Source organism: Podarcis liolepis (genome assembly GCF_965112155.1).
Source record: "Podarcis liolepis genome assembly, chromosome: 2".
Lineage (NCBI taxonomy): Eukaryota > Metazoa > Chordata > Lepidosauria > Squamata > Lacertidae > Podarcis > Podarcis liolepis.
In genome coordinates, this window is record NC_139555.1 from 40,688,580 (window position 1) to 40,711,102 (window position 22,523).

Consider the following 22,523-nt stretch of genomic DNA (forward strand, 5'->3'; position numbering starts at 1 on the left):
AAGTGATTGATTGGGTATATAAAGGGTGAGAAGGTCTTTTAGGTTTCCTGGTCCCAACCTGTGTACAGGGTACGCCATTATCAGCACCTTGAACTTAAGGCCAGTAGCAGTTTTTCAGCTGCGGCATAATACGATAGTGGTTGTCTGCCGCAATGTCATGCCACCAGCTGCAGCTTCCAGGCCAACTTCAGGGGTAGCTCCCACATCGAGGTATTGCCTACAAGTACACTGATGCTAGGGCTAACGTAAGTCACATCTGGTGCTTGAGGATATCAGGCAGCAACGCCAAGATACTTGTTGGGCGGCAGGGTAAATCGCTCCTGCCCCTCTTGAAATTCAGAGGCAGAGATCTACAGGCGGTGTTGCAATACTGTTTTTCTCTTCTTACAGGAGGGGTACCAAGAGGGCTTGATTCCCAACCTTAGTGGCAAAGTCAGTATATTTCTTGCTGGAAGTTAGATGTGCACTGCATAGAAGGGCTAGAGGAGGACTGCAGCAGCAGCAGTCACCAATAAACCATCGAGAGAAAGTGGTCACTATTGTGCCAAGCAGTGCATTCTCCTTGGCTTATATACAGTGATGTTTGAGGCATCTTACATTGCCGGCCTGATACCCAGTGATTTGTACATTACAATACTAGTCAATGTGAGCTTCTCCCCCTGGTGGTTGGTACCTGTAAAATGCAAATAATGGCACTTGCCCATTTATTTGTATGAACCCCTGGGAAAGTATCCACTAGTGCATGTCTATTGGTTAGCAATAGTCTAATAACCCAGTCAGTAGCTGCTGAATGTGCACCCATCACTCCATTTTAACTGTTGCCTTCCATTGCAGGTACCTGATCAAATTCCTTGCACACTTAACAGAGTACCAGGATGCAAACAAAATGACCCCAAGCAACATAGCGATTGTGCTGGGGCCTAACCTTCTCTGGCCTCAGACAGAAGGGTAAGCGGCTGACATCTAGAACACTGCAGTTCTGAAATGCTAGATAATATAACTAAGAACATACCGGTCCTGGGGCTGGGTTTTCTTACCTTCATTTTGCAAACCTCTTGTTCAATTTTCATGCTTTGATCTGTTTGCAACATCTGGATGTCTCTCTCAGGGTGAAGAGCAGGGATGAAGTGAGGGCAAAATGTGGAAAATGAGTTGCAGTAAGGCATGAGAAAAGGATAGACAGATTGCTGAGTGGAGGAATCACCCTTGCAGCACAATCCTGTGCATGCTTACTCACAAGGATGTCCCATTGCGTTCAGTGGAGCTTACACCTGTGTCAGCGTGCATAGGAATGTATCCTTAGAACTCTTCTCTGTATTTCTCAATTATTTGCATTTCAGAAACACAAACACAGTTGAAGAGAATGGGTAGGTACTGAGCATCAGCATGGGATAGATCACACCCATTGCCACCATTAATGTATACAAGTCCCATAGTTTGTTTAACAAACACATCACCACAATGCAAATCATCACTTCTAGTGCTAGTGGGTGTCCGGTGAACAAATGTAGAATATAGAAACCAATCTGCCCCAATTCCTCTGAAAATGTCTGGTAAAGTATCCAGAGCAGCATCCTACCTTTCGTAGCTGACTAACCTTGGCAGGTTCCTGAGACCAGCCCCTTGCAACTGTATTTGGGAGGAAACAGAAGAATCTGCAGGAGACATGTTGCCTTAGAGCCAGGAGCTGGACTTTATCCTCTAGTCCAGGCATCCCCAAACTTGGCCCTCCAGCTGTTTTGGGACTACAACTCCCATCATCCCTAGCTAACAGGACCAGTGGTCAGGGATGATGGAAACTGTAGTCCCAAAACAGCTAGAGGGCCAAGTTTGGGGATGCCAGCTCTAGTTCCTTCCAACCCTGTGAGTTGTCATTTTGTTTTGCCCTTCGGAAGGACCTGTCTTACTGCCCTCCTTACCTGTCCCTTTCTCTCTCCCACCTTTTTGTTTCAGAAACATCACCGAGATGATGGCGACCGTCTCCCTGCAGATTGTTGCAATTATTGAGCCCCTCATCCAGCATGCAGATTGGTTCTTTCCAGGAGGTAGGGCTGTCTTTTGTTTGCTAGAGCCCAACTGACCTAAGGCAAAGTGGGCAGGGCAGAACTGGTGACAGCCAGGCCACAGATTTTATCCTTCTTGGATAGATCACCTCCTGTAGGCATCATTTGTGGTTCTTGCTATTCCTTTCCCTGAGGGCTCACATTCTCCATAGTCTTGGCTAGGGGTTCTAGAGCTCTCAGCCTGTGCCTCCTAAACCAAAGGTCGGTGCTTCTGATCATTTGCTGTTCCAGACAAGCATCTTTCCATGGCCTTGGTTTCCCTGTTTATGCTTTGTGTGGTACTATTGAGAACAGTTGTTACCTAGAAAATCCTATATGGGGCTGCTAGGTTCCCCAACCACATTAGAAGCGTTTATGACACTTGTTGTTGTTGTTGTTGTTGCTCACCCTTCACAAGCAGGGTGGGTCGCAATAATTTAAAATCCAGTTTAAAACAAATTACAGCCACAGGAATAGGGTGGGTGCTGAAAACACATGTCTCCGGTTTCAAAAGGCCAGGTGAACAGGTGCATCTTCTGCATCTGCTGAAAGCTGTATAGTGAAGGGTCCAGATGCACCTCTGTGGGGAGAGAACTCCACAACTTAGGGGGCTGCCACAGAGAATTGTCCTTTTCTAGGCTGCCACCACCAAAACCTATGAGGGCGGCAGAACTACCAAGAGGTGTGTATATCATAGAATCATAGAGTTGGAAGAGACCACAAGGGCCATCGAGTCCAACCCCCTGCCAAGCAGGAAACACCATCAGAGCACTCCTGACATATGGTTGTCAAGCCTCTGCTTAAAGACCTCCAAAGGAGGAGACTCCACCACACTCCTTGGCAGCAAATTCCACTGTCGAACAGCTCTTACTGTCAGGAAGTTCTTCCTAATGTTTAGGTGGAATCTTCTTTCTTGTAGTTTGGATCCATTGCTCCGTGTCTGCTTCTCTGGAGCAGCAGAAAATAACCTTTCTCCCTCCTCTATATGGCATCCTTTTATATATTTGAACATGGCTATCATATCACCCCTTAACCTCCTCTTCTCCAGGCTAAACATGTCCAGCTCCCTTAGCCATTCCTCATAAGGCATTGTTTCCAGGCCTTTGACCATTTCGGTTGCCCTCCTCTGGACACGTTCCAGTTTGTCAGTGTCCTTCTTGAACTGTGACCAGGAACGTCTGCCTCCAGGGTGTGTGTGTATATATTTGATTTACACTTATCCTTGCCAAGCCTCTGTCTGTCCTCCCTCTGGCTTCAAGTGGGAGCCACAAGCACTACTTTGCCATTTTTCTCTCTCCTAACTAGACATTGAGTTCAACTTGACCGGGAACTATGGCAGCCCTGTGCATGTGAACCACAACGCAAATTACAATTCCATGCCGTCTCCTGATATGGACCACGCCGACCGCAAGCATCCTGACCAGGCCCGGCGACCACTTAGCGTGGCCACAGACAACATGATGCTGGAGTTCTACAAGAAGGATGGGTAGGGGGTGCTTTTTATTTTGCTGCAGGAGGAGTAAGGGGAGGGGAGCTGGGAAGGGGCTGTGCTGGCCTGGAGTCGCTGCTGCTCTGTAGAAGTAGTGCCCATGTTTTCTAGGCGTGCAAACACACTTCACTGCCTTGCCACTAACATCCCACCCCGCTCCTGACGCCACACCATCTGCAGGCACCTGGCCCGTGGCCTCTTTAAAGGGAAGCGGGGCTGTTGCACCTGGCCTGTCTGTCTATTCACCTGGTATGTGCCTGGCCCAAGCTAACTGTATGGCTCTGTGCATTGACCCAACAAGCAGCATAGGTGTTCCCTGGGATGGGAAGCTGAGATCTACCTCACTGTACTAAAACTGGTCCTGATAACTTCCAGAGTGAAATTTGTCTTACACTGATTTCCTAGTGATGCAGTGAACGTTTCAAAACATGTTATCAGTTGGTTGGTGGATGTTTGATGTCATTTTCTAAGAGCCTAAATAATAGGTCACATGTATGCCTGATCAGCATGCTGGGGCATTTGTAGTTTTTGCCATCCAGAACTACTCTGGCGGAGAGCAAAAAAAAAGGGGGGGGAGACTTGTCTTCCACAATTGACAACATATCACCATAGCACCGTTTGCTTCTGCTACCCATTAAAGGGGACTTCTGTACTGAGATCAGAAGAGGGAGCAATACAGCCATGGGTGAAGAAAGATGCTGAGCTACTGAGATGCCTATTGGATCCTGTTGACTCTAGCTTCACATGCATATTTCTTAGCAGCTGTTCCTTGCTAAGGTTAGCACAGGGGAGCAGCACTCTGCCTGCTCAATTGGCCTCAGCACATGCAGTAGTTACAGTGCTGCTCCTTTCTCTACCATCTGTAGATCTGAAGAGCTGTAGATCTGGAGTCCAGGGCATTGATAGCTCTTGGTAGCCAGGGAGTAGAATCATAGAATCATAGAATTGGAATGGACCACAAGGGCCATCGAGTCCAACCCCCTGCCAAGCAGGAAACACCATCAGAGCACTCCTGACATATGTTTGTCAAGCCTCTGCTTAAAGACCTCCAAAGTAGGAGACTCCACCACACTCCTTGGCAGCAAATTCCACTGTCGAACAGCTCTTACTGTCAGGAAGTTCTTCCTAATGTTTAGGTGGAATCTTCTTTCTTGTAGTTTGGATCCATTGCTCCGTGTCCGCTTCTCTGGAGCAGCAGAAAACAACCTTTCTCCCTCCTCTATATGACATCCTTTTATATATTTGAACATGGCTATCATATCACCTCCTCTTCTCCAGGCTAAACATGCCCAGCTCCCTTAGCCGTTCCTCATAAGGCATCGTTTCCAGGCCTTTGACCATTTTGGTTGCCCTGCTCTGGACACATTCCAGTTTGTCAGTGTCCTTCTTGAACTGTGGTGCCCAGAACTGGACACAGTACTCCAGGTGAGGTCTGACCAGAGCAGAATACAGTGGCACTATTACTTCCCTTGATCTAGATGCTATACTCCTATTGATGAGGCCCAGAATTGCATTGGCTTTTTTAGCTGCCGCGTCACACTGTTGGCTCATGTCAAGTTTGTGGTCAACCAAGACTCCTAGATCCTTTTCACATGTACTGCTCTCAAGCCAGGTGTCCCCCATCTTGCATTTGTGCCTCTCATTTTTTTTGCCCAAGTGCAATACTTTACATTTGTCCCTGTTAAAGTTCATCTTTTTTGTTTTGGCCCAGTTCTCTAATCTGTCAAGGTCGTTTTGAAGTGTGATCCTGTCCTCTGGGGTGTTAGCCACCCCTCCCAGTTTGGTGTCATCTGCAAATTTGATCAGGATGCCCTTGAGTCCATCATCCAAGTCGTTGATAAAGATGTTGAATAAGACCGGGCCCAAGACAGAACCCTGTGGCACCCCACTAGTCACTCTTCTCCAGGATAAAGAGGAACCATTGATGAGCACCCTTTGGGTTCGGTCAGTCAGCCAGTTACAAATCCACTGAGTGGTAGCATAGTCAAGACCGCATTTTATCAGCTTCTTTACAAGAATATCATGGGGCACCTTGTCGAATGCCTTGCTGAAATCAAGGTAGGCTATATCCACTGCATTCCCTTCATCTACCAGGCTTGTAATTCTGTCAAAAAACAAGATCAGGTTAGTCTGACATGACTTATTTTTCAGAAATCCATGCTGACTATTGGTGATCACAGCATTCCTTTCTAGGTGCTCACAGACTGTTTGCTTAATGATCTGCTCCAGAATCTTCCCTGGTATTGATGTCAGACTGTCTGGGCAGTAATTATTTGGGTCCTCTCTTTTCCCCTTTTTGAAAATAGGGACAACATTTGCCCTCCTCCAGTCTGCCGGGACTTCGCCTGTTCTCCAGGAATTCTCAAAGATGACTGCCAGTGGTTCAGAGATCACATCTGCCAGTTCTTTTAATACTCTTGGATGCAGTTCATCTGGCCCTGGAGACTTGAATACATCTAAACTAGCCAAATATTCTTGTACTATCTCCTTAGTTATTCTGGGCTGTGTTTCCTCTGCTAGGAGGAAATGGAGTGAGGGAGGAGATGCTTTCCACCTTTCATACATTAGAGCCTGTCCTGCTCAGGCTATGTGCATCTGGTCATGGGTCTACAGGTTCTCGCTAACATCTCCTGCATCCTATAGGTGTGAGCTAGTAGTATTAAATGTATACTGAAAAACACTGATGTGGTAGCTTTACCATTCTGGAGGAGGAGGGGGAAGAGTGGTTGTTCTTTTAGTGAGGTCTTGAAATTAAAAAGCTGTCATTCATTGTTAGAAGAAAGGACAATGTTTCATCTTTCTTTTAAATATGGAAGAGATCTATTGATAGGAAAGGGAAAGAAAACATCTCTCAAAAATGAACTAGGTAATGGACCATGGATTAATGGTCTGTTGGTTTTAAAAGACACATTGGGTTGTATTCAGCTGTGTCCGTCTCAGAGTAGACCCATTGAAATTAATGGATCCAAGTTAGTCACATCCATTATTTAAGTAAAAACTTCATGTGGCAAGTCATGCACTATCTGGTACCTTCTTGTAAGTTTCTATTTGTCAAAGCAGGCTCAGGGAAGAGGGGGCTGGCATGAGTTTTGTAAACAGCTTTGATGTTTTTAGAATCAAGTGGTATATAAATTGTATGAAATAAATAAATAGCATGAATTTTATTGCGGGGCGGGGAATGAAGTGTAGCCTGCATGGTGGAAAGTCATCCAAAAGTTCCTAGGCCTGCAGTCCCTGCTTGTATCACCTCCCCCAATTATTATTATTTTGGGGGAGGGGGTCTTAATCAGTGATTGGAGAGCTTAATATTGGTATGCAGTACACCTTATGCATTCCTGCCTAATCAGTTTAAAGCTCACATTCCTATAATAAACATATGCCGTTTAAAACTTCCTACTTGCAATTCCTCAGTTAGTTTAGTGATTGTTTTTCTTTTCTTGGATTTACAAAGACATTCTCAATTTGGACCTTTTCTCTCCTGTGACTTGTTTTGATCTCTTCAGAATGGCCATGAATGCCCTACTGAGCTTGCCATCCATATGCATAAAGCTTGGATAGTAAGGAATGCCCTTGCCTGATGGAAACTGCATTGTCAGATCTTTTGTGTTTAAAAAGTCTCATGAGGGTTGGACTTGGAACTGTTCTCAGGCTTAGTTTTAGTATGCTTTACCTGTGTCAATGTTATAGTGATCGCAAGGTCTAGGAAAGGCCTCAGTGAGAGGCTGCACAGTGGAGCTGTGCAGTGCAACAGAAGTCATAGGTTATTTTCTTATGCCATGAAAGAGCTCTGACAGGAAGGCACAACCTGGAAAAGATCCCAGATAGAGGCTTGATACTGGCTCAGATTAGTTTTGGAAACATTGTAATCCCACTCTTGAGGAGCTTTCTGTATGTTGTGGAGTCTTACAGTGCTCAGTGCAGACATCAAATATTGTTAGGTCTAATTTGCAAAGCCTCTCTCCTCTGGATCCCAGAAGAAGAACCATGGAAAGATTATTGTAATCCCCTATTAGGTTCACCTCTAGCCTGCTCTCCCTCTCCCACATTCTCCCTACACACACACACACACACACACACACACACACACACACACACACACACAACTGCAAAACAACTGGTATTGCTTTCACAAAAACCTTCCATTTCCTCAAATTCTGCCTTTCACTGAATGTCCTGCTTCTCCACTTAGCAATATGCTTCTCTGCAGCCAAATCGCCCCAATCCCCCTGCTTTTCGCAAGCTGCAGCCTTGGACTTCCCAGCCCCTTTCCCAAAGGCCTGCCAAACTGACGCAGCAGGAGAAGCATTTGGCCTTAGTTTCTGTTACACTAATACCTGTATGTTTCTGTCCATGCAGCCTTAGGAAAATCCAAAGGTATGGTATCCTCTGGGTAGCTCTTGAACCATTCCTACCTTCAGTGTCAAGACCCAGTCAATTCAGAGCACCCACAGCCTTGCCAGCAGAGCAGAAGCCAGCTTCTCCCCGAGGGCACTGAGACGGGAGCCTGTCTTTTGAGTGCCCCGTCAAAATTTGAAGCTGCCTTATTACAGAGTCTGCTTTGGTGGACAGCGGCTTTCCAAGGTCTAGATCAGAGTTTCCCAAATTTGGATCAGAAGTCCCACCATCCCTAGCTAGCAGGACCAGTGGTCAGGGATGATAGGAACTGTAGTCAGAAAACACTGGAAGACCCAAGTTTGGGAAACCTTGGTCTTGAGAGGCAGAAGTTTTTCCTAGCCCTTTCCCCCAAGGTGGTAGTGATGGACCCTGGGCGCATGTGCTCTGTCATCGACCAATGGCCCTTCCCCCTTTCCTGCAGGATGTTGTTTTTCCAGTTTTTTATCATCCCCAATGCAAAGGGCACAATTTTCCTCTTGGGAAATTAATCACAGGTGTCCTGGCTGCGCACTTTTTTAATATTCCAGATGCTCCCCCTGCCCCCCGCCATAGATGTTTTATGGCTCTTTGGAAAAGCCTCATGGTCCCGAGGCTCCCTGTTCTTGTTGATGCCTGGGAGAACCTCCCTTTGATGCAAAACTTTACCAGCTTTGGAAGGTCACTGTTTTTGCGGCTGCCCTGAGGATTGCAGGTGGCCACTGGGTGTCCCAGCAGAGCAGCCTTTGACCCAAATGACCCTCACGGCCGTGCCAGAAACCCCTCTCTAGAGTCTACATTTAAGTAATTGGCTCCCATTGACTGTACGTGGATCCTTTCAGACCTTGGATGCACCTAGATGGCTTCCCTCCTTCCCCCTGCAATGTAAATGTGTGTGTTTGATGCTCTCAATGATTGCTTCCGAGTTGGTAAGGGACTATCTCTGTGTTCCCCCCCATAGCATGGGCGTCCGGGTGATGGACACCTCATGGGTGGCTCGCAGAGGCACCTCCATAGTTCGTAAGGCATCCTCCACCCCTCCTGCCATGCAGCCCCCCGCTCCGCCTTCCGATCTTGCTGCTACTCCTCAGTCACCAATTCCTGAGCAATCTCTTGACATTTCAGCTACTCCCTCCCCTACTCCAACTAGCTTCGGTTTCCCGCCAGGGGCTGAGAGAGCAAGGTAAGTGCTGGAGGGCAGCGCAAGCAGCTGCCACTGTGTTCTGTGGTCCTGGAAGTCTCTGTGGACACGTCTGCCACTCCCACACATGCATGGACCCTCTTTAGTTACGCTTCCGCTTTTCACTTTGCAAGTGTGTGTGTGTGTGTGTGTGTGTGTGTGTGTGTGTGTGTGTGTTTGAATGAGAGAGAATTGAGGCACAAAATAATACTTTCCTGTGGCCCAGCTGAATGTAAGCAATTAAAAAAAAAAAAAAAAACCAGACCTGTCTGCTCCAAAGATTTTAGACAAGCTGGGAGACTGGCACCAAGAATAGTAACATAGAACAAAATTCTTTTCCTGGTTTTGCGCTACCGAGACTGGGCAGACCCTCCTATTTTGCCACCTCCTCCTGTTGGAATTTGGCACCAGCAGCACAGAGAGGCTTATTCTGACCTGGTATTTTATTGATATCGACTTAAGGCAAAGGTCTGGCTCTGCCGACAGTTTTTAGGGCCCAGCTTCATCCAGCTGCCATGTTTTTAGTCCTGGATTTTCAGACCTAATGCAAGACTTGTGTTATTTTGTGCTGTGGATTCATTTGTAAGGGTCAGCTCTGTGGCAAGTTAGAAATGACTGACCATGTTTGCCATATTCATATGTGCAGAGAGTAGGGGCTTATCCATAGGGGGTATCATGCATATGTTTCTGGTCTGCGCTTCTGCCATAGATGTGCTCCCTGCTGAAAGCAAGCATGGAATTAGACATTTAATGTGTTGCATGTCAACATACCCACTAAAAGCAGGGGAGGGAGTGAGACATGCATGGGAATAAGAAGCTGGCAAAATCATCCACAAAGGCAGGCACTCTCACCTTTCTGTTGCACATATTCTCACAAAACAGGAGGAAATATGGGCTAAATCTGAATTGAGATCCCTGATGTTAAAAAACAAAAAATCTGTGTTTACACTGGCAAGAAGAGAGATTTAGTCCCACCCTTGCTACGTCTCCAGCCTGTGGGCTCCAATAATAGGCAGCATTTGTCTTGTCCTGCAGGATCCACCATTTGCAGTCTTTTCTTTTGACTTTCTATGACATTCCTGGTTCTTTCTCAACTTCAGTTTTTCCAGGCTTGTTCCTTTCCAGTAAATTGCCAAGTGCCAATTTGGGTGGCACTTCTCTGTTTGTGAGCTCGCATTAGCCAGGGAAAGAGGCCAAGAAAGAAGGATGGGGGCAAAGTCAAGCCCTTGATAGAAGGACATGCAACTTCATTAGAACTCATTCCATGCTTCCTTGCCTCCCCTGGGGTCTCTCTCACCTGCAATTGCATACCTCACACTTTGGAAGGAGTCCAGGAGTTACATGGCAAACCTTGATGCTTGCCTGGCATTGCATCTCGGTACACTGTCCCGCTGTTTTCTCTGCCATGCTTTCCTCAGATCACTAGTTCTCAATCCAATATTCTGCTTAGGGTTGCCTGGCTTCCCAGTGTAATGAGGCAACAGGTTCTACTATGCAGTGTGACCCACTTGTTTTGTGATGGATTAGTTTGTCCCAAGTTAATTGACAAGAGTAATCAATTTTCGGAATTGTGGGGGACCTTGAATTCCATAGTGAACCCTCAAATGCCCCCTGGCTTGGTTTTATTTTCAAATTAGCACTTATGGGCGAAATCCAACCCATAGATACCCATTTCCTTCATATGGAAGAACATTTTCCTTGTGGGATATTCCTCCTCCCCCAAGCCCCTACACACACACACACACACACACACACACACCAAGCCCCTGAGACAAAACCACCACTCAGGACAACTGTCATCTAGAGATGTTTTCCAGATCTCCCCAAACAACTGTTTAGGAATAGGTGACATTGGCAAGGTAGACTTTGCACAGGCCTAGCTTCTGTTTTCCAGCAGATGAAGTTTCCAAGTGCCATTTTCTACATTTGGGTGGCTCATGAGAGATAAGCAGAAACCCAGGCCTGGAGCTGTCAGCTCAGGAAGGTGGGGACTGCTGCCCCAGCCACTGTGTACCTTGCAGTTGAGGAGCCCCTCTTGCTTTCCTTGAATTTTTGGTTGTTGTTCTCTTCTCTTCTTCTTCTGTCCCCCACCCCCACCCCAACCCTCTCCTGGCAAATGCTTATGGGCTGTTTTCAAAACTCCTGTTCGGTTCTTCCCTGTACAAATGCTCTCTGCTCTCTTTTTTTGTTTTTGTTTTGTTGTTTTGGACATTTGCAGCACGGATGGTGTGTCGTCTAGTTGGTCGGATTCCTGTTACATCTACCCATCCCCTGAGGACGACAAGCCTCCCCCATACCCCTGCTACTCATCCTTCCACCACCACCACCACTCCAAGACTGGCCCATGCGCTAGGCCGGAGCCCCCCTTGCCACTGTACCGGTGGCCAGGGTACAGCCAAACGCTGCCTCCCCCTTCCTCCTCCTCCTCTTCTTCCTCTCCCTCCCCTCAGCAGCTTGACATTAACTCTAACCCGAAACCGTATTTCCTGCACCTCCCTAAGCAGAGCTCCTTCACAGAGTTGCATGGTCCTGAGACTAACCTCTCCTCCGTCTACATGAAACCCCCCCTCACCTTATCCAAACCCGATCCTCCTGGCACTCCTTACAGCTCCCATATGTCAGTCTCTCCCCCCTGGGTCAGCTGCACCTGTGCCAGAGACAGAGGAACCGGGCTCGCTAGGTAAATAACCTCTTATTTGACAAATGCTCGGGCAAATTGGGCACAGTGGTGGAAGGGTGAGCACCACTTGCTTGCCACGTACCACAGGTCTACGCACAGGGACGATACCTAGGCCCTTCACGCCTCCTCGGTAGGCAAATGAGGCCTTCCTGTTGGCCTCCACATTGCTACAGATCTCCTGGAGAGAACTTCAGCTGTATCAGCTGATGGATCCTGCAAGGGAGGAAGTTCCTTGAAGCCAAATCCAGGCTTAAAATAGGTTTCATTGGTCACCTTTCTTCTCCTGTGAAGTGAAGTTCTGAGACATGCCCAAAGTGCTCTGTAAGAGAATTTTCAACACCACCCCCAAATTCTGTCTGCACAAATATTGCAGTTTGCCAGATGGAACAACCCTCCCTTTCCTTCCCCCTTCCCACACATGACGGGGCCAATTTTGACAGGCTCAGGGAGCACACAATGAGGGTTGGGAAAGCCCCATTGCACAAGCAGGGTATGTTGCACAGAACTTCTGCTTTAAGGGCTATTTAGGTGAATCCCATGCAATAGATATTGCATGGGTAAGCATTTAGTGTCAATAGCATCCAACCAACCAGCCCTTTCTTTGGACCCCAAGTTGCAAAGACTTACATCAGAAGTGGGGATTCTGTGGCCTTTCAGATGCTGTTGTTGCACTACAGCTCCTATCATCTCTGTCAACAGTCCGTGCCAACTGAGGCTGATGGGAGCTGGAGTTCAACAACATGGGGGGCACATGTTTGCCCAGCCTTGTATTACAAGATTTTGAGTTGGGCCCAAAACAGCTGTGCCAGTCCAATAGCTTCTTTGGGTCCAACCTATCTAGAGGCGCAGGGGGCACCCACCTCGGCCTGGCAAACGTTGAGGCCTTCACCATCCAGGTTTCCAATTACCGCATTGAGTTGCCTGGTCTAGCCAACCACCTTGAGTAGCACCTTTCTTGCCACATATTATTTGTGACAAACACCCTCCCCTCAGTTCCCTCACTGAGGTAAATCATGGCTTGCCACACTGCCTTGGGGTTGGTGGACACTTGTAAGCTGAGTGCAAAGGAACAAACTTGGACAACTGACATGGCCTCAAGTTCACCTCTTAAATCTATGAGGTGCCCCAACCCATCCCCACCACGAGGAACAGATCGTATTGCTGCTGTTCCTCCTCCTGCCCCACCTGCCCCACAGAGTGGTCTCTCTGGAAAACGGCTTCCCTCCATTTTGTTTCGTCTCATTGCTGTGTACAGAGTGACTGAGAGGGCTGCAGTGCCATTCATGCTCTAGTCATGCTCAGATCTGCTTTTGAAGGTGGATGTGCAAGTTTGTCTGGTCCTTTGGGCGTATGTTCGGGAGCAAGGCATCAAAACGCTTTGCTTTGCAAGCATCATTGGCTTATCATAGCGGAGGGTTATGGGCCTGCACCCTGGGACTGTGGGACAGGAGGAGGGGGAGGCCATGGGAGAGGGGGATTTTTGCACTTAAGATGCTCTTCGTACAAAGCGGCTCATGACTGCTGCTTCTTGTCCACCTTTTGTTTCTTTTTAGCACACTAAAAACCAAGGAACTCTCTCCTGTTTCTGGGCAGAAAGGGAGCCCGGTTTGTGGCCCTGCAACACCATGTGGGACCACACAGCAGTTGCCTGGTCTCACACAGCAGCTGTCCACAGAACAGAGCCCACACACCCTGCGGAAAGGTAGGTATTCACACCTGAATAGGGCAACAGGAATGGGTTCAGCTGGGTGAAATGAACAAAGCAACAACTCTCTCTCAGGGTGGTGTAGTGGTTAAGAGCGGTAGACTTGTAATCTGGTGAACCGGGTTCACGTCTCCACGCCTCCACATGCAGCTGCTGGGTGACCTTGGGCTAGTCACACTTCTTTGAAGTCTCTCAGCCCCACTCACCTCACAGAGTGTTTGTTGTGGGGGAGGAAAGGAAAGGAGAATTTTAGCCGCTTTGAGACGCCTTCGGGTAGTGATAAAGCAGGATATCAAATCCAAACTCCTCCTCCTTCTCTCTCTTTCTTTCTTTCTTTCTTTCTTTCTTTCTTTCTTTCTTTCTTTCTTTCTTTCTTTTAGTGTGTTAACCACACAATTTAATTCCACTAGTTAACTGACTGCTTTTTGGCCAGGGCTCCTGTTTTCTCTGTGGGCAACGGCAATGATTGCAGATTATTAGTTCTCCTTTCAGGTGTCCTCATAAGACTGAGAAATCTGGTAGGAAAGATCCTGCCACAAACACTTGAAAGCTTGTCTAAGAAATAAAGTCACCAGAATGAGCAAGTGGGGTCCGTTGGACAGTTAACCTGGAGGACGTAAAAAAGAGCTAGGCTCAAGCCCTACTTCTGCTTTGCATTTAGCATAGCACTAAAGAGATTGTTCTGTCAACGCAAGCATTTCTAGTTGACTGATGGAACAATCTCCTCTCCCCTCGTACACTGTTCTGTGAGTTCTCCTAAACCTCTGGAACAGATTTAATTGAGTGCAAGGGGAGGGGAGGAAGTCCCATTGCGCTAGCAGAGAACCCTTCTGTTGGCTTCCACTAGTACAATGAGTTGGTTAAATATGGTCCATTGTCTCTGAGTCCATGTTCCAGACATGACTTCCCATGAGCACAGGTTGCCCTTACGCCTGAGCTTCCATTCACCAGGGCTCAAGCAGGCCTGATGGTTGTATTTAGAAAGCCAGTAGTAAAAAGCTCACCTGACCTCCCAGTGATGAATGACAACCACCTGTATCTGTGTGTTTGTATGTGCGTCTCTTTCTCTCTTGTCTTCTGCAGTTTCAAAGAAGCTGACCCCCATCCCTGCCAAGGTTCCTTACGGCCAGTCAGGTGGTATGTCCGATCAGTCTACGGGGCAGCCGTCCCCTGCCAGCCTTTCTCCCACCCCACCAAGCACCCCATCACCCTATGGACTGAGTTACCCACCAGGCTACTCCCTGGGCTCGGGCCCACTCTCCCCGGCAGCTGCTCCTTCTCTGTCTTCTCCTCCTTCCCTGACGAGCACTTTAACCAAATCTCGGCCCACCCCTAAGCCGCGACAGAGGCCCACGCTGCCACCTCCACAGCCTCCCACATCAAACGCATCCGGCTCTAGTCCGCAGTCCATGGAGCACACAGTACTTGACGGCATGTCCCCCGGGGAGAGCATGTCCACAGGTAACAAAGCAGTGGCAGAAGGACAGCACTCTAGGGGGGTGGGGGGTTGCTAGCAGAGACAGAGTGGAGGAGGGAGCAGTGTATGGGCAGAGCTTGCCAACGTGGTGCCCTCCAGTTGTTGCGGGCAGAACTTGCACCATCCTTGATCTTTGTCCGTGCTGGCTGGGGATGATGGGAGTTGTGGTCCTGGGTATCCGAAGGGCACTGTTGGCTTAGGGGGAAGTTCCAGGTCTGCCTTTGGATTGCTTAAGGCAGCTGGTGAGAAGCACTGCAGAGCCAAGAGCAAAAGGTAGGAACAACTAGTGCAGAGCACCATAATCCAGTCAAGATTGAGGGTGGAGTTTCCTGGTGGCACAGTCCTTTGGTTTTTTTTCTGTATTCCACAGGCAAGTGGCAAAGCAACAATTGAGCTATGCTGTACATAAATTCCGGTGCTTGTCACCTACTTAATCACTCAAGCAGGAAGTGATTGCCATTCAAAACAGGATTCTGAAACTACCTGAGAAGCAAGGCCAAAATTCAAGTGTTGCACTTAGAACAAAATATCAAGGGGAAAATTGCATACACTGTGAGGGAATGAGGATCACCTTCCGATTCCAGGTCATATGTAGTGAGTTAGCTGAGCTAAAATGCTGCTTGAGGATGATCTGGAAGGGAATACTTTGAACGTGAAAGCTGAGCATAACACAGACCTTTTTAGCTGGGAACTTAGCCTTTCCAGACAAAAGGGACATTGCACAAGTGCTGGTAATCCCTTCTCCCTCTGAAAAGGCTGATTTCTACACATGCACCACTCTCTCTGTCCTCCATCCATGGAAGCAAAGAGGCATTGTCAGAGTTCAAGGGCCTATTCCAGCCAGGCAAAAGCCCTTGAGGAGGGTGTGAAGCAAGGCTGGTGAAGGATGGAAAGTGTGCCCTGGGAAGAGTTCCAAAGGCCCAAGAAAAGGCCTAGAGAACTGGCCAAAGGTTCCCCATCCCTGCTGCGCAGCTATTTTGCCTTTTTTTAACCCCCTTCTTCCCTTCCCCCTCCCAGGCTGTGCATTCATAATTTCAAATGCTAGACTGCACATCTTCAGTAAAAAAATTTAACAGTAAATAACCCAACCAGTAGTGCTATTTGGTTAAGCAGTAAAATACCACTGAGGGGGAAATATGTATATTACCCTTGGGAAACCAGAGTGTCTAGAAAGGCCTTCCACATTCCGGCAGAGTCTCTGAGAGAGGCAGCAGTTCAGCCTTCATTTGGGAATTTCAAATATGGCCAGAAATGCAGGAGCAGAACAAAACTGGTCCACTCTTCGGCACACCTGTCTCCGCACAGGGCTCTATTCCTTGGGTGGCTGCAGCTTTTGATCTGGAGGTCAGTAGTGGCCAATCTTTGTGTCCCAATGGCAGAGTAGAGGCACAGCTATCAGGCAAAGTCTCAAAACTCAGGGGTGGTTTGACTGTGCATAACTCCAGGATGACCTATGCTTTTGATCAACTGATCCCTGTTCTTCTGAAGGCCTGGGGCCTCCAAAACATTGGGGAGAGGTCAATTGCAGTCCATTCTGGAGACGTGGGCCGATCGTGGCTCCTGTTGCTACAGCTTGTGCTTTGGGAATGGCCATGCCTGTGTGGTCAACATTTGAGAGGGGTTTTGTGTCTCCAGCTTCCCGCTGGTGTTTTTTTCTGGTAGGCAGGTGCAATTGGAGGTCTTGTTGTGTACTATTTTTTTTTTTTGTCTTTGTTGCTTTTCCTGTTTCTCTTCTGTTCCTTTCTCCCAATCCTACCATTGTGTCCCTGCAGCTGTTTGAGGCTCGTGATGCAATATTGGATAGGTGTGAGGGGAATGCTCAGGGTAAGCTGGAGTCCCTGCCCTCCTCCCTGAACCACTACTACTACTGCTGCTGCTGCCAATGTCACCCCCGCCACCCCTGGCCCCTGTGCCTTTCCTCACAGAGTCACACCCACCCACCCACCCCATCTCGCTGGCCTTGCATGGGGCACGCTGATCCGGAACTGCATGGCTGCTCGAGCCTGCTCTCCACTCCCCAGCTGACTGATAATGATGTCATTAGTAAACTTGCAGGCGGGGGGGATGCTTCTCACTTGGCCTTTCATGCCTGACATCTGTGTGTGTGTGTTTAAATATGTGTGTGTGTGTTTAAATATGTGTGTGTGTGTTTAAATATATATATATATCTATATATGCAGGCATTCAACTAATTCCTTTCCAAGCCATGGGATTTACTGGCTCCTAACCTTGCTAGCCCCTTTCTTACCAACGTGACTTTCTCCCGCTCCCATTCCATGTGTTATTTCCAAAGGGATGTCATGATATTGCCATTAATGAATATTAATGGCAGTTGTTTGTTGTGGGTGAGGCCAAAGGGGCAACCCAGGAGCAGGTGATGGTCAAGGCTATGTGTGCCACTGCTCAAAAGGATACAAAGCTTGTGGGGTCTTCGTCTCTCCCAAGTAAGGACAGCTGCCTTTACAGTGTCAGTGGGAGACTGCAGCCCTCCAGAATTTGTTGGGCTCTGGCCCCCAGCATCCCTCACCGCAGCTGAAATCCAGCAACATCTGGAGGGACACTCCTGCTTTTTACACTATAAAGGTCCTCGGCTCAGCTGAAAAGCCTAGCGAATCGCCCCTTGTTCTGAAGTACATCTCCCACAGCTGATTTAGAATTGCTTCCCCATTCCCAATTCATGGGGGAATGCTCTCAGGAGTAAAATCATATTATGAGGGTGATTTTTCCTCAGTATGCAAGGATCCCATGCAGCTTGCAGGTTCTTGACGTACAAGTTCACTTCTCCTGTCTCACAAGTAGCCATGTGGAAGCTATTCCTTTGCTTCCGAGAGAAGCAGTGACTTTCATTGCTTAAAATTATACATAATGTGACATGCTCCTCCCTGGCTAGGTACGGACTGTCTGCATCTTAATTGAAATAGGAGGCTTGTCCGACTGGAAAGGAGGGGTGAACAGGATGTTTTGTCATAGCCTATTTGTGTCTTGTGGAGCTCTGGGGATAGGTCATGGCTGTGCATGGGATGTTGTCGTTTTGATAAATCTGGATGCTTTTGTTTATCAACAGATAAGTAAGCCTACTCTGTCCTAATTGCACATAGTCTTCAGATCATCTGTTTGGAAGGACTTGTCCATCAATTCCTAGCCACTTTTGTCCACACCGTGGAGTTACTTCATATGATTTGTGAAAGAGGCATTTAGAGTATATCCATCATGGGGATATGCTGTGAACACTGTATCATCCAGAGGAGAGATTTGTGTGTATACTTTGGCTGCTGGGCATGTGCTTACCTGTGTCCACAAATATTCTTGTCTCCTTCAGAGATATGGGGAGATTTGGTAGGCACATTTTGAACATCTTTTTCACATCCTGAGGAGTGGCCCAGATGAGATTTAGGAAAGAGCTGCCTTTCCTTTATTCAATGTTGCCTCTTAGTTCATTGGATTAAGCAAGGACCAAAAATATTCTGCTCTGAGAATACATGTATTTAACAATATCCCTTGTCATTTCTGCAATTGACTAGCTCTTCAGGATGGTTTTGCACATTTATAAGCCAACCTGGTCATTTGGCCCGATGTGCAAACAAGTTAAATATTTTACTTATTTCTGATAGCATGTCTATGGATAGTAAACCACCAAAAAGCATGTAATAGAAAAGTGAACCTTGAGAAGTTGAATGGGATACTTGCCACTTACGGGGACAGTGGAGGGAACAGAAATGATAAATTCTAGGTGTAAGTTGCATTGAAGTACTGGCTGCCTAGATTCCTTCATTACAGGGAACCGTTTTCAGCAAGGCTGAGCTAAAGGGACAGCAAAGGTGTCCAGGCAGCTTTGGCACATTTTGTTATGTTGATACCCCCTTGCCAAATGAGATTGGGATCTTGGGGTCTTTCCCCTAAAGACATTTAAAGCAACTTTGCAAGTAACTTCTCAATTCAATATCCTCCAAGTGATTTGCCTGCCTGCCCATGTACCTGTATGCTAAGTCATTTGTGGCACATGGATGGTGAAAATAGGAGGAGGACTGGAAGGGAAACTGTCTTCCCATTTCCAAACTCTTTCCTGCATGGTTGCCTGAACATCCTCTCTCACAACAGAAGGCAATCCAAGTTGCTATTTACAGGCCCATGGTTAAGACTAGGTTCTGAAACTGCAGGATATGCTGCTGTCTGCTGCCATCGGCCCAGAATCTGGTTTGCTGAGCTGTTGTTGAGATTAAGAAGCATGTGGCCTAGACCCCGCTTCACGCGTGCTTGCGGGGAAGGGACAGCTGTGAAGAATGTTGCAGCAGCAAAAGGCACAAGCCAAGATTATATTATGACATCCCTTTCCTCTGGCATTAACAGGCTCCGAGAACTGTACTTCCTGCTCAGTTTTAAGTTAAAACGTTGACTATTTTTGTCTGTCTTAATCTGTATATGAACGGGTGGGCAGACGTTGCCTGGAGCAGCATGGTAATTCTCTGTCTCCCTGTGTGTCTGTGCCTGATTGCAGATCTTGCCCACCTTGATATCCCTTCCATCCATGTAGAGGTTGATGCCACACTCCACCTGGACCCACTGGGACAAGTCCAGAGACATCCGGTACAAGGAAAAATCAATTCAGAGGAGGATTCGGAAAGCACCGCCCTATGACACAAAAGCCCCTTGTCCCTCTAATGTGCTCTCTTGTACATATCGGTGCCCCATGAACACTACAGAAGGCGATGTTGTCCAGAGACCTTGTCCGGTGGGGGGGGGGGCGGTCTCTCTTCTGGAGTTCCACTTGCCAGCCCCTTTGTGCAAGACTTGACAGACCTGTGGGCCTGGTGCTAACCCTGGCAAAAAGAGCATTGCTGGTGCAATTTCCAGTTGATTTATTTATTTTTGTCTCCTGTTTGTTTAGCCTTATCCAAATTTTGCCTTTTTGACGTGGTGCCTATTTATCTCCCTTTTGAGCTTTTCGGACCCTCAGACAAAAAATTAAATCCAACCAGCCCTGTTGGGGAATTCTGGTGTTGTGCACAGGGCAGAGAGATTCAGGAGCATGGCAGGCTGCTCACCGGCTGAACTCCACCGAAGGCACCCACTGGGTTTTTGGCTTATTGACCTTGGCAGTGTCTTTTGTTCCTTCTGCCTCCTGCTTTCGCTCCAGCTGTCCTTACTCTTTCCACTCCATCTGTGCTGGTTCGTGTATCTCTTCCTTATAGATTGTGGCCAAGGAATGTTTGTTTTAGAAGCTGAGTGGTGGGGGAGAGAAAGAGAGAGACCCACACACACAAGCAGCGTGCATCTATATTTTCGTTCAGTCCCTGACATCCTGATTTCTGAAATAGCCAGATACAGCCTTGTGAGTCTCTGTGTATCCACAAGCCTCTAAAGGGAATGGGTGTCTGGCCTTCTCGAATCCTTTACCATTCCATTTTCCCCCCTCCCCTTCCTTTTTTCATTGGTTTTTGCTTGACTCCCCCTGGGGGAGAAGCTAGTAGATGGAAGAGGGGCCACTCTTGGGGGTGGGGGGTACAGGTGTTTGGCAGTGGTCAGAAGCCGGAGGGAGTGGTAGCTGTTGATATGGGTGAGTGATGGTCTCCTGTATGTCAGGAAGCAGTTACTCGATTAGCAATAAAAGTGTTCCTAAGCATACCTACCCTCCCTGCATTGTGGTGTCAGAAGTGGAACCTGGTCGTGTGGAGTTCTTGTTCACCAGCGTCACGGGCTCATTTCCCCCCTTCTCTCTCTGCTGTGGGCAGCAGGGAAAGGGGAGACAAATACCACCAACAGAATATATGTTTATAGTGGCCCGATTGCAGCTCCCCACTGTTGTTTAGCCCAGGGTTCGACTGAGGAGAGCAAAGCTCTCAACTGTGCATGCAAAGGCAGATGTAACCTTTTATCCTTTTAAAAAAGAGATGAGATATATATATATATCTGCTGAGATAGATATATATTTGTATATATATATAAAAGTCTATAAATATATATATATTTGGTTTATTTGGGGCCATTCCATCAGAACGGGTGTACAAATGTACAATGTAAATTTAAAGGCTTATCATAATTCTTCCAACACAGGCATACACACAGACCTTTCCCACCCTTGGATTTATGATAAATGTCTCCAAACACCCTCTATTTTTTGTGTATGTGTGTTCCCCACCCCAGCAGTGTTTTTTGCAAGTCTGGGTGCTCTTGCTTTGCCACAGGCTGTGATAATGTGTAGTTCATCACTCAAGGTGGAAGAGGCAGGGAAACAAGTGCAGATTGTTGTTAGAAAGGTGTGGGGAGGAGAGAGGGGGGGTGCAAAACGGTACTCTTAACTGCTCTTTCCAATTCCAGTCACTTGGTGTATTTGCTGCTCAAGCAGGGGGCATTGCCAATTGGTATCTTGTGCTGCATCTTAAAATTACTGGCAAGACAGACCCATCCCAAGCACTGAGCAGCTCCTTTCTCGGGGGGTCTCCTGCTTTCTCCATTTCTGCCCCCCACCCCTCCACTTCCCCAATGTATGGTCTCATTAAAGTACAATTAATGACTTTTGTGGTATCTCTGTTTCTCTCGTCTGTTGTTTGCTGGGTTTGGGTTAGCAGAGAGGGGTGGCTCTTGGCTGCAAACAAAATATACCTGGTGGGACAGGCTTATTCAGCAGCAAAACTTACATTTTTCAGGCCACTTCAAAAATTAGGCTGAAGTCACAGGTACATTTTTTTAAAGCATTTTAATGATCACGTTGGAAGCGCCCCTCCCTTTTTCATTTGCAGGCAACTCCCCTTTTACATAGGGGTTATATTCTGAGGTAAGGGACGTGGGTAGCGCTGTGGTCTAAACCACAGAGCCTAGGACTTGCCGATCAGAAAGTCGGCGGTTCAGATCCCCGCAATGGGTGAGCTCCCGTTGCTCGGTCCCTGCTCCTGCCAACCTAACAGTTCGAAAGCACGTCAAAGTGCAAGTAGATAAATAGGTACCGCTTCAGCAGGAAGGTAAATGGTGTTTCCGTGCACTGCTCTGGTTCGCCAGAAATGGCTTAGTCATGCTGGCCACATGACCCGGAAGCTGTACGCCGGTTCCCTTGGCCAGTAAAGCGAGGGGAGCGCCGCAACCCCAGAGTCATCCGTGACTGGACCTAACGGTCAGGGGTACCTTTATCTTTATATCCTGAGGCACCACACATGTAAATGAAATCACATATATTGGGAACGCTATTGAAAAAGCCTGAAAACGGCCTCTAAACCTCTGGAACCCCCTAAAAAACAAAAAAAAAATCCACCAGACTCCACCACAATCACTCCCTCCATCTCTTCACAGGCCTCAAAAGGTCAGTGCAAAGGCTCGTGGGATTGCTAGATGCTGTTTTCACACCACTTTCACCATTTTTGTGCTCATTTAGGGCTGTTTTTGCCTCTTTCCATGCCACTTCCAGGTTCGCAGTGGTGCACGTGTGCCTTGAACACGCATAAATGGTGAGTTGCTTGTACTGTTCATATTCACCATTCATCCGTTACAGTTTTGTTTCTCCAGATGAAATGGGAGAAACGCATTCCTACAGCTGGCTGCCTCTGCTACTGGTCTGTATTGTCCTGAGTCTGCTCTTGGATGAAGAGAT

The 22,523-nt window shown here is 47.6% G+C and overlaps 1 protein-coding gene across 10 annotated transcripts in view; it reads left to right on the forward strand.

Annotated features, from left to right (window-relative positions):
* Window positions 1-21,466, forward strand: part of ARHGAP44 (Rho GTPase activating protein 44) — an 87,834-nt gene extending 66,368 nt beyond the window's left edge. For 3 of the 10 annotated variants that reach the window (XM_083487498.1, XM_083487496.1, XM_083487502.1), the window contains 9 exons: window positions 835-948; window positions 1,954-2,045; window positions 3,348-3,528; window positions 7,888-7,905; window positions 8,864-9,085; window positions 11,301-11,762; window positions 13,316-13,464; window positions 14,551-14,928; window positions 19,440-21,466. In XM_083487498.1, the coding sequence (XP_083343624.1) occupies window positions 835-948; window positions 1,954-2,045; window positions 3,348-3,528; window positions 7,888-7,905; window positions 8,864-9,085; window positions 11,301-11,762; window positions 13,316-13,464; window positions 14,551-14,928; window positions 19,440-19,579 (1,756 nt within the window). In that variant the 3' untranslated portion in view covers window positions 19,580-21,466. Of the gene's footprint in view, window positions 1-834; window positions 949-1,953; window positions 2,046-3,347; window positions 3,529-7,887; window positions 7,906-8,863; window positions 9,086-11,300; window positions 11,763-13,315; window positions 13,465-14,550; window positions 14,929-16,716; window positions 16,769-19,439 lie in introns of all 10 variants that reach the window. The other 7 variants (XM_083487500.1, XM_083487503.1, XM_083487504.1 and 4 more) reach the window with 7 other exon arrangements.
* The last annotated feature ends 1,057 nt before the right edge of the window (window positions 21,467-22,523 follow it).